The 14,141-nt window shown below is 41.7% G+C and overlaps 1 protein-coding gene across 8 annotated transcripts in view; it reads left to right on the top strand.

Moving 5' to 3' along the window:
• TMEM19 (transmembrane protein 19) overlaps positions 1-14,141 on the top strand; it is a 46,093-nt gene that overhangs the window by 16,447 nt on the left and 15,505 nt on the right. For 2 of the 8 annotated variants that reach the window (XR_003432900.1, XR_003432901.1), the window contains exon 7: positions 6,811-7,207. The exons of 5 other annotated variants lie outside the window; for them this stretch is intronic. Coding sequence is in view for 1 of the 3 variants with exons in the window: in XM_027107043.1 (XP_026962844.1) it covers positions 3,718-3,750 (33 nt within the window). In the remaining 2 variants the exon portion in view is untranslated. Of the gene's footprint in view, positions 1-3,717; positions 3,845-6,810; positions 7,208-14,141 lie in introns of those variants that run through there. One more of the 8 variants, XM_027107043.1, reaches the window with a different exon arrangement.

Raw genomic sequence — 14,141 nt, forward strand, 5'->3', positions numbered from 1 at the left:
CCTCCGCGGAGCACAGGCTCCAGACGCGCAGACTCAGCGGCCATGGCTCAAGGGCCCAGCCGCTCCGCGGCACGCGGGATCCTCCTGGACCAGGGCACAAACCCGTGTCCCCTGCACCGGTAGGCGAACTCCCAACCACCGCGCCACCAGGGAAGCCCCAGGAAGAATTTTTAAAAAAACAATTGACACACTTAAGCCTTAAGCCAAGAAACTCAGTGGGTCGCAACCCATCTGCTTTGTGTATACATTAGCATCACCTGAGCATCTTTACAAAAATTACTTGTGTCTGGGCTTCATCCAAAGATTGTGTCTGGTCTGGGGTACAGCCTGGGTACTGGGACATTTTAAATCTCTGGCTGCCCATTAGAGTCATGTAGGGAGTTTTTTAAAACGCTGTTGTCAAGGCTCCTTTCTAGACCAAGTAAATCAAAATGTCTGAAAGTGAGACCCATGCATGGTTCATTTTTAGAAAGCTCCCTCCCTGGGATAGTCTAATGGTTAAACAGGTTGAGAACGACTAAATAAGAATATCCATACACAAATGTCCAATCATTGTGTTGTACACCTGAAACTAATGTCGTATGTCAATAAAAAAAGATAAAAAAGAAAAGAATATCCTATACCTAAAAGTCTCAAAAGAGTGGGAATTTTCATTTTTATGCAGACAACTATTAGCAGCAGTGCCGTGTGCTGTGTTTATGGATGGATAGCTTCTGGTAATTATACAGTCTTAGAGCTACATCACTTACCAGATCATTCCTGTGGCAGTTTTTTGTGCAGCCTCTTTACTCCTACAGCTGTTCTAACATGCCTCTTTTCTCTTTTCCTGGAGATTCATCCTCATGACATACTTTGGGGCAAAAATACTCATTGGAGCCATTTGGGGTTTGGTAGAATCACCACATCAGTAACACTTTGGGGACATACTGCTTCACAATCCTTTGTTTGAAAACCTAGGGTTAGTTGTGTTTTAGAATCAAAATTTTTCAGATTTTAGAAAGTGATAGGGTACCTATAAAATATTTTACTCAATAATCCCAAAAGAGGGCTTCCCTGGTGGCGCAGTGGTTGAGAATCTGCCTGCTAATGCAGGGGACACGGGTTCGAGCCCTGGGAGGATCCCACATGCTGCGGAGCAACTAGGCCTGTGAGCCACAACTACCGAACCTGCGCGTCTGGAGCCTGTGCTCCGCAACAAGAGGCCGCGATGAATAGTGGCCCGCACTTGCCACAACTAGAGAAAGCCCTCGCACAGAAACGAAGACCCATCACAGCAAAAATAAATAAATTAATTAATAAACTCCTACCCCCAACATCTTCTTTAAAAAAAACAACCAAACAAAAAAATCCCAAGAGTCTAGGATGGCACCCATTATCAAACGCAAATACCACCAGTAAGTGTGTTAACTGAGACTATGAGAGCCTCAGATCAGGTCAGATCAGTTTTTGTCGCAGAATTTAGGAAGAAACTTTCTGTTTTCAGAGCACTTTTGGATATGATAAGTGTAGATTTTTTTTTAAATGAAGCACTTTTAAAAAAAACTTATATGTATCTTACAGAAACAGTAAACAGTTTGTGTAAAAAACACTTCTCATGGAAAGAGCTCCATGTAGCTGTATGATAAAATAATGTGTACTACTGCCTACGTAGGCAGCTTACAGGCATATGTACTACTTCTTGCCATACTGTCACACAGTAGAAAAGAGCAAGGTGTATGTGGCTCAGGGCAGCTCCCGAAGGAGAGCTTTGAAGACTTGTCAAATGGAGCCGGCAGAACAGTGAACTGCTACAACAGGTCATTCCATTCCTAGCTTTTCTCATTACTTGAGTTATCTACGCATCAGCCTAGGGGCATATGTCTCTTTCTTTACTTTTTTTGCCACACGCGGGCCTCTCACTGTTGTGGCCCCTCCTTTTCGGAGCACAGGCTCCGGACACGCAAGCTCAGCGGCCATGGCTCACGGGCCCAGCTGCTCCGCGGCATGTGGGATCTTCCCGGACCGGGGCACGAACCCGTGTCCCCTGCATCGGCAGGCGGACTCTCAACCACTGCGCCACCAGGGAAGCCCCATATGTCTCTTTCTTATTTCTAGCTGCTTTACATGTAGGATGCTGGCTTCAGAAATGCCAGCCTCATCCCAATTAGGTATAGGCCTAGTATAGAGAAAAATCATGTGCGGTGACATATTGCAGACTTTGCCACATGCCTGCAATATGAACAGCTGCCGCACGTTTGCATAGTGGGTGACCTGCAGCCCCCATCATCTCATGTTCCTGATGCCATCGCAACGAGAAAAGACTGTACTTAGCTACCAAATCCCAGGTGGCTTGCACGTGGTTTAAACCTGAAAACACAATTATGCAGCCTAACTATGGTGTACTGTTGCTATAACTCCAAGTGGAACATTTGGAAACTGAACTGAACATTTTTAAAATATGTAAGTGTTTAATATATGTATGTTTGTTAAGTTATTTGACGCTAATCAGTTCTCCCTTTAAGAATCACTGAAAGTTGATAATCAGGAACATATTTCTGGAAGAAAATTAAAAATTAAAAAAACAGTTTAGCTACCTGAATTTCAGAGGACTGAGATGACGCCGGCACTTCTCAATCATGTGATGCAGTTTTAATGGCTTTGGAACTAAGGAGTCAGGAGCTGATTGTAGAAGGAGTGAGGGTGAGGCCAGGTTAGCAGGGCAAGGCTCCTGCCAAGACTAGACATGTTCATTCTTTTACATTTATCATAACCACCCCCTTCAAAACTTATTTTATACATGTGGCAACTCTTTTTTTTAATGTTTGGAGTTTTTTCTCTTTTTTTTAAATGCATAGTTAATACCCAGAATCTATCCTTCTTTTTAAAAAATTACAGCATTAGAGGTAAAACTAAAATATGCTTTGCCTCCACTCCTCAGCAAACCTAGCTTTCTCCCACCTTCCCCAAGATAACTACTGCTAGAAATTTGAGATATTTTCCACGTAACATTTGTTTTGAGTGTACTTTAACATGTATTCTTCTTTTTTTTTTTTTTTTTTTTTTCGGTACGCGGGCCTCTCACTGTTGTGGCCTCTCCCGTTGCTCCGGACGCGCAGGCTCAGCGGCCATGGCTCACGGGCCCAGCCGCTCCGCGGCATGTGGGATCTTCCCGGACCAGGGCACAAACCCGTGCCCCCTGCATGGGCAGGTGGACTCTCAACCACTGTGCCATCGGGGAAGCCCTAACATATATTCTTCTTAATCAGTGAAATGTTGTTATAATTTGTACTATCATTTTGCTGCTTCAAGTCAGGTACTTACACCCAAGAAAAACCTGTTTAGGAAAAAAGATTAGAAGGATGTATACCAAAACATTAACGTGTTATCTGTTAAGACTACAGATGATTTTTATTTTTGTTAAAGTAAATAATTTTAAGTTTATGGTATATGAATTATATCTCAATAAAACTGCTATTAAAATACTTATACAAAAATAATTTTAAATACTTTCCTAAAAAGTCTACAGTCAAATATGTTTCTTCAAATCAAAAAATGCTCAAAGTAAACAAAATAATCTCTGGGAATAACCCCTCTTCCCCACTACCCTTCCCCATTGTTATTTTAAATGGTATTCCTTCTCTTTATAAAAGACCTTATTAGCAGTGAATTTAAAAGTAAAATGGGGTTTGGCGCAACATAAATCCAGTGCAACATTCTCTTGGTGTCTCTATGCCTTAGGCACTGTGTCTGAAGCTGGTGAATCAAAGATGAAAGAGGGCTTCCCTGGTGGCGCAGTGGTTGAGAGTCCGCCTGCCGATGCAGGGGACGCGGGTTCGTGCCCCGGTCCGGGGAAGATCCCACATGCCGCAGAGCGGCTGGGCCCGTGAGCCATGGCCGCTGAGCCTGCGCCTCCGGAGTCTGTGCTCCGCAATGGGAGAGGCCACAACAGTGAGAGGCCCGCGTACCGCCAAAAAAAAAAAAAAAAAAAAAAAAGATGAATGAAACAAGGACTGTGCCATCCATGTGCGATGAGAGGGGAAGACAAATGTATGTAACTAGCATGTTGAACAAATATGACATGTGGTCTGTGATTTTTCAAAGTGACTTTATTTTTTTCAAAGTGACTTTATTTTTATCTTCTACTGGCCCTTTAAACTTCCCATAACCTTATATAAAAACTCCAGTAAGCCATGAACATTTCTTCTTATTCTTAGAAACAGGTAGGAGAACAGGTGAACTGTGAAAGAGCAAAGAACCGTGTTCCCCTTTCCCACTGCAGGCTTCCAGCTAAAGCAGGTCCAGGGTGAGGGTTGGGATTTGGGTTTTTTTGGCTTTTGTTTTTTAAAACAAAAAGGTTTGGCTATTCTAAATGCTGAATTGAGACTTTCAATAAACTAAAATTTTGCTGATGCTGGTTGACTGTTTGCCCCCCAAATTCATATGTTGAAATCCTAACCCCCCAACGTGATGGTGTTAGGAGAGGGGGCCTTTGGGAGGTGATTAGGTCATGAGGTGGAGCCCTCGTGAATGGGATCAGTGTTTTATAAAAGAAACCCCAGAGAGCTCGCTTGTCCTCTCCACCACGTGAGGACACTTGAGAAAATGGCCATCTGCAACCCAGAAGAGGGCCCTCACAGAATCTGACCTTGCTAGCACCCTGATCTTGGACTTCTAGCCTCCAGAACTGTGAGAAATAAATGTCTGTTGCTTATAAGTCACCCAGTCTCTGGTATTTTTGTTATAGCAGTCGGAACAGACTAAGACACTGCTGTAGAAGTGGGAAGGGAGATAGAGGCAGGAAGAAGATAAATCTGTAATGATACTTTTGCCTCTCCAGGCATGGCAGATGGCAAAAGCTGGTGACATTGGATGAGTCTGGTATAGAAGGTTAAAATTGGTATTGGCTTGGGGGTGCTTTTGTGGGCTATTTGGAGGTTTCCTGCTGAGCCCCTCTTTTACAGTTCTTACACCAGCAGATGCATCTCTAGTTCAAATGGTTGCTTGCATCAGTTATCTATTAACGCAGACCACCCCAAAACTTAGTGGCTTACAGCAAAAACTATTTTCTCAGTTTGTGGCTGGCTGTTTGGGTTGGGCTCAGCTGGGCAATTCGATTTTACGTGATGTCAGCTGGGCTCACTCACCCATGTTTGCAGTCAGTTGACAGGTCCGCTGGGGGGCTAGTTTTGATGGCCTCATGTGTACGACTGACACCTTGATGCTGACTCTTGGCTGGGCTTATGTGACCCATCTGTCATCCTCCAGTAGGCTTCTTGATGACACAGGCGTTCCAAGAAGGATAAAGTAGGGGCTGCAAGTTCTCTCAAGGCCTAGCCTTAGAAGTCTCATGATATCATTTCTGTGGCAATTATTGGCCCAAAATGTTAAAAGGCTACTTAGATTTAAGGGGTGGGGAAATGTACTCCACCTCATCGTGGAAAGAGTAGTAGAGTCACACTGTAAAGGAGAAAGGTGACAGATATGATGCACTGGGGGCCATTATTCTAACAAACTACCACTGTTACTTCTCAGCTCCTGGACATCTAGCCTCTTTCCGCTGTGGTGTTCTCACCTCTCAGGTAACTGTATTGGATAGGATTCAAGACAACCTCATGATAAGGTTTCACCAGGTGAACTTCATGTGCTCCATGGGGAAAATCCCTTGCTTTGACAACCTCTGAAAGTGCTAGCCAATCTCAGTGCAACCTCTGGCTTTACCATCAAAGAGGAGTCAGGCACTTTCTTGCCCCCTGGAGTCCCAGGTAGGAGTCAGCCCCCAGGATGAATGTTGGCTTTAACTTTCTCAGGCATGAGTCAGGCACGGGCCATCTCTCTCTCTCTCAACTAAACGAAACACTCTCCAAAGGTGCACTTGAAGTTTCGTCCCCAGGTTGGGGACTCACAGCCCGGCTACCACTCCCTCTAAAGAAACTGTTCACTACTCTCCTCACAGAAGCTTTCTCTTCTCTGGCCCCATTTTATAACTCGGGTCTGGCTGAGGAGTCTAGGAGTTATGCAACAGGTTGTCAGCTTCTCTATGGAAGGGGGTGTGTGTTATCCTTACTTTAGTCTCCTGATGTCAATCATAGTAGCATCTCCATCAAAACCAGGCAGTTAGAATCATTTGCATCCTAACACCATGTGTTCACATATGTTACGATGTGTGGCTAGTGTATAGCAAGAGTATGACAAAGGCAGTGAGAACCCTGCCACTAGCTGCTTGGGTGATGTGGGAACACCTGGCAGAGAACATTAAGTGGGACATTACAAGATGAGTAAGTTTGCCAAGTCAAGATGGTGGGGACTCCCTCCCAGAGGGTATGACAACACATCCAAATACTGAATTGCAAAGGGTGTGACTTTTTTTTTTTTTTTTTTTTTGCGGTACGCGGGCCTCTCACTGCTGTGGCCTCTCCCGTTGTGGAGCACAGGCTCCGGACGCGCAGGCTCAGCGGCCATGGCTCACGGGCCCAGCCGCTTTGCGGCATGTGGAATCTTCCCAGACCGGGGCACGAACCTGTGTCCCCTGCATCAGCAGGCGGACTCTCAACCACTGCGCCACCAGGGAAGCCCAGGGTGTGACATTTTTGAGGGGAAAAAAAAGTTCGCTCTGACTAGAGATTAGGTAGAGGGAAGTTGTATGAAATGAGACTAGAGAGGTAGTTTGAGATCCATTTGTAGAGGGCCCTAATACTAGCTATATGACCTTGGGGCAAAACATAGTCTTTCTGTATGGAAAATGGGGTTAATAGGTATACTTCATTTTCACATATTGTTGATATCAAATCAGTCATGTGAGTGAAAAGCCTTTGAAGAAATCATGTGTTGTAGGCAGAATAATGGTCCCCAGAAGATGTCCATGTCCCAATCTTTGGAGCTTGTGACAACCATACCTGGCAAAGGAGGCTTGCAGACGTGATTAAGCTTAAGAACCTTGAGGTCGGGAGATTATCCTGGATTATCCTGGTGGATCCAGTCTCCTCACATGCTTCCTCAAAAGTGGAAAACCTTTCCTGGCTGTGATCAGAGAAAGAGATGTGACAACAGAAGGAGGGTCAGAGAGATGCCGGTTTTGAAGATGGATGAAGGAGGCCACAAGCCAAGGAATGTGGGCAGCCTCTAGAAGCTGGAAAAGGCAAGGAAACATGTTCTTCCCTAGAGCCTCCAGAAAGGAAGGTGGCCCTGCTGACACCTTGATTTTACGACTTCTGACCTTCGGAACCGTAAGGTAATAAATCTGTGTTGTTTTAAGTCACTAAGTTTGTGGTAATTTTTTCAGCAGCCACAGAACTAATAGACCATGTCAGCTTTGAAAGACAGCATAATGCAGCACAGGCTCGGAGCTAGACTGTCTGGGTTCAAATCCTAGCTCTGCCACTCACTAGCTCCATGACCCTGTTTACTTAACCTCTCTGTGTCTTAGATTCTTCATCCATAAAATGGGGCTATTGTTGCTGTGAGGATCAAATGAGTTCAGTCTTCTGACATACCTAGCACAGTCTCTAGCATATAATATGCAGTCTGTAAATGTTATCATTTACTAGTTGACACATCTAAAGTGCCATGCAAATGCAAGTTGCTTCTACTTTTATATTTGGTATTATTGTTATTATTCTATGAAAAAGATAACTCCCAATATTATATGAATGAACTGGGTTCATGTAATTCATTTTGCAAGAGAGAAGAAAAGTATATTTTTTTACATTAAAATATATTAACCAAAACCTCATTCTTAAACTTTTGGGATGATTTTTCTCCTAATGAGATAATGGGTGCCTAATAGTAAGTACAAGTCTCCCTATGCTGTTTAGACTTATTAAGGTTATTTCCCTACTCATGCTTCATGCATCTGGGCCATCTGGACTATTAATAGTCCCAGAATATATCCTATGCTTTTCGATATCTCCATGTTATTCCACACATTCTTACTAGAGGGTTCTAGCTTCTGTTCTGGCAGGAATTTCACTGGCATCTGTGAGAAGACATATGTACTTCCACATGATAAATTAGATTCTTGAGTGATAGGATTATGGAAAATAACCTCTGTGTCCACTTTCCAAATTCCTTTACTCTTTTACTTAATTTCCACCTCATATCCCACCCCCACATTCCTACCTTTAGAGCCTTTGAGGGAAGAGACAAGAGCTATTACAAAAAGTAGGAGGTGCTGTCTAAGTATCCAGATCACCATGGTCCCTGCTGGGCTTCCATCTGGTATAAGAAGAGAAACATCAACCAGCTTGAGAGGAAATGTCTTTGAGCCATCTTTGTGTCATACTTGCTGTCCCACTTTCCTTAAGAACTGGATGGCTCTCACCAATTTTTACATAATGACAGGTTAAAATGTGCTCCTGTAAGATTTTTCTCACTGCCCACCTCCCACCACCACATTTTTGTGTTCCCAGTTATAATCAGGGTTGCTAAGATGACTTAGTGTGCAATTCATAATGCAGCCTTCACACGACACAAATGCTCTTATAATTAGCACTGTAAAACAAAAGAAGCGATACACTTTTACACAAAGGAATTGGAAGCTTGTTACACAAAACAGTTTGGTTTTAGTTTTTCAACTTCTAAGTTTGGGATTTTCAAACACATACAAAGTAAACAGAATAATATAATGAGCCCTGGTATATCCATCTCCCAGCTTCAACAATTATTGACATTCTGCCATTCCTGTTTCATCTATACTGCCACTCACTCCCAGTCTTCACCTGATTTTTTTCTTATGGTTCTATTTTTTGAAGTAAGTCTTTCTACATTGGAACACAAATATTTTTAACTGTATAACTTTGACAAATGATACACCCATGTGAAGCACACCCTTTCAAGATATAGAACATTTCCATCACCCCAGAAATCCCCTTGTGTCGTTTCCTGTCAATTCTTCCTCTTCCCAGGGGTAATAACCATAAAGTAGTTTTGCCTGTTCTAGAACATCATACAAATTGCATACAGTGTGTACTCTTGTGTCTGGCTTTTTTTTTTTCATTATGAGGTCTGAGGTTTATCTATATGGTTACATGTGTATGTAATTTCTTCTCATCGCTAAAAAGCATTCCATTGTATGATGTCATAAACAACCTCTAAGATGGCCCCTGGTTTAGTCCCCTTTCATATTGAATAGAGTTGGCCTGTATTATCAATAGGATATGGAAGAAATGATAGTATGTGACTTCTGAGGCTAGTTCATAAAAGACATCACAGCTTCTACCTTGCTTTCTTTTGGATCACTCATTTCTGGGGAAAGCCAGCCTTCCTGTCACAAAAACACTTAAGCAAGCAGTGGAGAAGCCCACATGGAGAGAAATTGAGAGCTCTCGTCAACAACCAGCACCATGTGAAGTAAATCCTCCAGTACTCTTCAAGCCTTCAGCCTGGCCAAAATTTTGGCTGCAATTTCATAGGGACTCCACCTAACTAAGATGCTCCTGAATTCCTGACCCACAGAAACCATGTTCTTGAGAGATGTTGGTCTGTAGTTTTCCTTTCTGGTTGGGTATTAGGGTAACGCTACCCTCATCGAGTAAGCTAGGAAGTGTTCCCTCTGCTTCTATTTTTTTTGTAACAGATTATAGAGAACTGGTATCTTTTGTTCCTTAAATGCTTGGTAAAGTTCACCAGTGAAACCGTCTGGGCCTGGTGCTTTCTATTTTGGAAGATTATTAATTATTGATTCAATTTCCTAAATAGATGACCTATTCAGATTATTTCTCCTTGTGTGAGTTTTAGTAGATTGTGTCTTACAAGGAATTGGTCCATTTCATCTAAGTTATCAAATTTGTGGAAATAAGAGTTGTTTATAATATTCCTCTATTATCCTTTTAGTGTCTATGAGATTGGTAGTGATGGTACCTCTTTCCTTTGTGTTATTAGTAAAAGTCTTTCCCCATGTCAAAAGCTAGAGGAGGCTGGAGTTGGGTATTTCCCCATCCCCAGGAGGGTTAGGCTTGGTGAAATCGCAGTCACTTAGGTTCTAGTAAAATAGTTTTCCTTGAGGGACAACCTTGGTAAGGAAAACTGAAAGCTCTGGGCATATTTTAAATGGTTACTTTTCTCCTCCCCCTGGAGGGATTTTCTCTGATCTTTACAGTGAGAATTTGGTATGGCTCTTGGAGGTAAAATTCAGGAAAGTATGGGGCTTCCCTAATTCGGGGCCCCCTAGGAGTTTTTAACTCTCAGGCAGTCTACACTGAGCTTCCAGCAGTTTGTTAATTACAGTTTAAAGTTTTTCTATTTATATTGGCTCCGGCTGCTGGCTTTTGCTCCTGGGCTGCTGCTCCCTGTTAGCTGTGATTCTCTGTATCCACCTGTCTGTCTCTCCAGTTTTGGGGGAAGTAGTTTGCCCTGTGACCTTGGTTCTTTGATAAATCAAAGAAGAGTTGTAGATTCTATTAGTTCAGCTTTTTCCTTGTTGTCAGATGAGAAACTTGAATCCACCAATGTGGTTTTAACCCTTATGTTAACCATTTACAAACTGTGTGATAAGACTAATTTTCTTTTTTAATTAATTTATTTATGTATTTATTTTTGGCTGCGTTGGGTCTCTGTTGCTGCGTGCGGGCTTTCTCTAGTTGTGGCGAACAGGGGCTACTCTTCGTTGTGGTGCACGGGCTTCTCATTGCGGTGGCATCTCTTGTTGCGGAGCATGGGCTCTAGGCGCACGGGCTTCAGTAATTGTGGCACATGGGCTCAGTAGTTGTGGCTTACGGGCTCTAGAGCACAGGCTCAGTTGCTCCGCGGCACGTGGGATCTTCCCGGACCAGGGCTCGAACCTGTGTCCCCTGAATTGGCAGGCAGATTCTTAACCACTACGCCACCAGGGAAGCCCAAGCCTAATTTTCTTATCTGTGAATAGTTACTTTGCAAAGTTGCAAAGAGATTTGGAGTTCATGTATGCAAAGCACTTGTAGAGGAATTTAATGACTGGTAGCTTTATTACTGATTGATGGTACACTTTTCTGAGGAACTGGGCACGTTCCAAATAGTAATCCAGTCTGAACTAAAGATTAACAAACTTTCGAAACAATTAAGCCTTTAGTCACTTCTGCTTTCACTTGAAAACTGAAACTCAGTTCAGTTTCCAGTATCTTCTAGTACTCACTTTACATTATTGTACAGTAAAAATTGTTTTTCTGAATGATGACTGAATTAAACTTTCATTCATTCCATATATCTAAATTACTTTCTTGATTCTCTTGTTTTATATCTGCAGCAGCAAATCACTTAATGCTAGAAAGTTCACTGGACTGAGAAATGGGAGAAATGAGACCAAATCCTAATTCTAGCACTAATTAGCTGAATGATTTTGGGCAAGTCACTTAAATGCTTGAGTGTCAATTTCTTTATCCAAACCACAACCTATTCGAAATGGACGATCAAAAACTCCTTTCAGGACTAAATTTCATTTATTAAATATTTATTCATGAGCTATTGGTTGTATAGATCTTCCTTGACTTATGATGGGGTTACATCCTGATGTACCCAATGAATACTGAAAATATCATAAGTTAAAATGCATTTAATACACCTAACCTACCAAACATCATAGCTTAGCCTGGCTTACCTTAAACGTGCTCAGAACACTGACATCAACCTACAGTTGGGCAAAATCATCTAACACAAAGCCTGTTTTATAATAAAGTGTTGAATAGCTCATGTAATTTATTGAATACTGTACTGAAAGTGAAAAAACAGAATGGTTATCTGGGTACAGAATGGCTGTGTCGGTTGTCTACCCTCACAGTCGTGTAGCTGACTGGGAGCTTCAGCTCACTGCCACTGCCCAGCAACACGAAAGAGTATCCTACTTCATATCGCTAGCCTGGGAAAAGATCAAAATTCAAGGTTCGAAGTATGATTTCTACAGAATGTGTATCACTTTTGCACCATCGTAAAGTAGAAAAATTGTAAGTCGAACCATCGTAAATCAGGGACCGTCTGTATTGTACAGTATTAAGCATAAAGCATTGAGACAAGGAAGTAGGACAAAATAAACATAAAGCTTATAGTCTAGCTAGGAGTTTAGGCCTTAAGCCAATAATCCCACCAGTAAATACGTAATTACACATTGTGATAGGTGTTGTGAAGAAAACTATAATGTTGGTGAATGATTACAACAACGGGACCTAGAAGGACTGATTGTATTGGAAAGTCAAGAAATATTTTTCTGAGGAAATGATATTAGGCAATGGCCAGGTTAAAGAAAAGGCGCGGGGTGGGGGGGCGCGGGGTGGGGAGTAGAGAGCATTCCTGAAACAAGAAACAGCCAGCAGAAAAGCCCTGAGGCAGAAAAGAGCTTGGCCTGTTAAAGGAGGACAAAGGTGTCTGGCCAGGCTGGAACATAGTGAACAGTGGGGAGAATGATTCAAGGAGGATGGGTCGAGCCCCCAGCAGACAGGGACTGGACCTCCATAGAGCCTTGCCTTGTCAGACTTTGGATTCTATCTCAATGCAATGGAAAATGACTGCAAAGTTTTTCCAAATTTCCGTGATTCTGAAATTTAGCCTTACTCTGTAGTCCTCTCTCTAAGATCTGTATTCTGCAGAGCAAAAGAATCTGAGGAAACTCATTTGCAATGACTAATACATGAGGAGATCAGTCTACAAACACTGAATTTTCTTTGGTGTAGGAGTTAAGGAGTTGGCTGCAGAGTGAAATCACCTGGGAAGTTTTGAAAACTCCTATTGCCTTGTTTCTCCTATGGAGAGATTTGATCTAACTAGCCTGGGGTACAGCAAGAGAGTTTCTAAAAGATTCTCTGTGATTCAGATGTGCAGCCAAAACTGAGTACAATTGAAAGAGAAAGCTAAAAAGCTCAGAGTTTTAACAGTTCTTGTTCACCACATATGCATCTATTTTCAGAAGGAACTTTTAAAAACAACCCATATGCTTGCCAGGAACTGTTCTCAGTACTTCACAAAAGTAGACTCATGATTCTCACAATAAGCCCATAAGAATACTCATAATTTTCCCCATTGGATAAATAAGGAAATTGAAACATAGAGTGTGAATAATTTGCCCAAGACCACATCACTAGTAAACAGCAGAGCTGGTATTTGAGCTGAGGCAGTCTGGCTTCAAAGTACACATTCTTACCTGCTTTGTTGTAAGACCTCTGTGGAGTAAAAGAGGTGACAACCTGCCTGCTTTCTACACCGCCAGTGTCAACTGAAAGAAAAACACACAACTTAAAAGTTGTAGGTTAAGTTTTATTCAGGGCCTCACTGAGGACTATAGACTGGGAAATAGTCTCTCAGTAGCTCTGAGGAATTACTCCAAAGAGGTAGGGGAGTGTGTATATATATATATATATATATATATATATATATATACACACACATACATATATATATATGTGTGTGTGTGTATATATATGTGTGTGTATATATATATATATATATATGAATTTTTTTGGCTGGGAAATATATGTGGTTACACATAATAAGATTACTGCTAATCACAAAGAACTCTCAAGTTCTAGAGAGAGGAAAGGAAACACATTCAAGAGAGAAAAAGACCTAATTTTGTAAATTAAAAAGCCTCCCAGAATTCCAGGGCAGGCTGAATTGATAGAAAAGACACATGCACAATCTGGTAAAATTCCTGAACTCTAAAGAACAAATATTATTTGCTACCATTTAGAAAGAACAAGCTGCTGAAAAAAAGGATCACCTTTGCATTGGACTTCTTATCTGTAACACTAGTAGCTTCAAGGCAGTAGATTAGCATCTTTACAGAGAGAAAAAGCAAGATTCTTTACCTAGCTATGATACAATTAATCTGTCAAGTGAAAGAACGATCTTTGAGAATGTGCAATAACTCAGAGAGTTGATCATTCCCATGCCTCATCTAGAAAAATATTAAAGAAAAGACAACAAATTAATGTGCACAAATGCTTCAAAATAGTGAGAAACAAAATGAGCAATACACATTGCTATGTATATGCAGAGTTACATGTAAATAGAAAAGGATAGATTGGGCATGTGTAAAGTAAATTTGTAATAGAAAAACTTGAAAGGAAACTAAGAATCTAGAAGTCAAAATATGAAACTCTCAAAATCTAAGAGGGTTAGTGGAAGAAGAGAGGAATTAAAAACTTCTAAGACCTCATGGACAGAGGGAAGAAGGAGGAGAGTGAAATTATTCTAAAGACCTTAAC

The sequence above is a fragment of the Aethalodelphis obliquidens genome, unplaced genomic scaffold (genome assembly GCF_003676395.1).
Source record: "Aethalodelphis obliquidens isolate GAN/ISIS:26980383/991018 unplaced genomic scaffold, ASM367639v1 scaffold8, whole genome shotgun sequence".
NCBI lineage: Eukaryota > Metazoa > Chordata > Mammalia > Artiodactyla > Delphinidae > Aethalodelphis > Aethalodelphis obliquidens.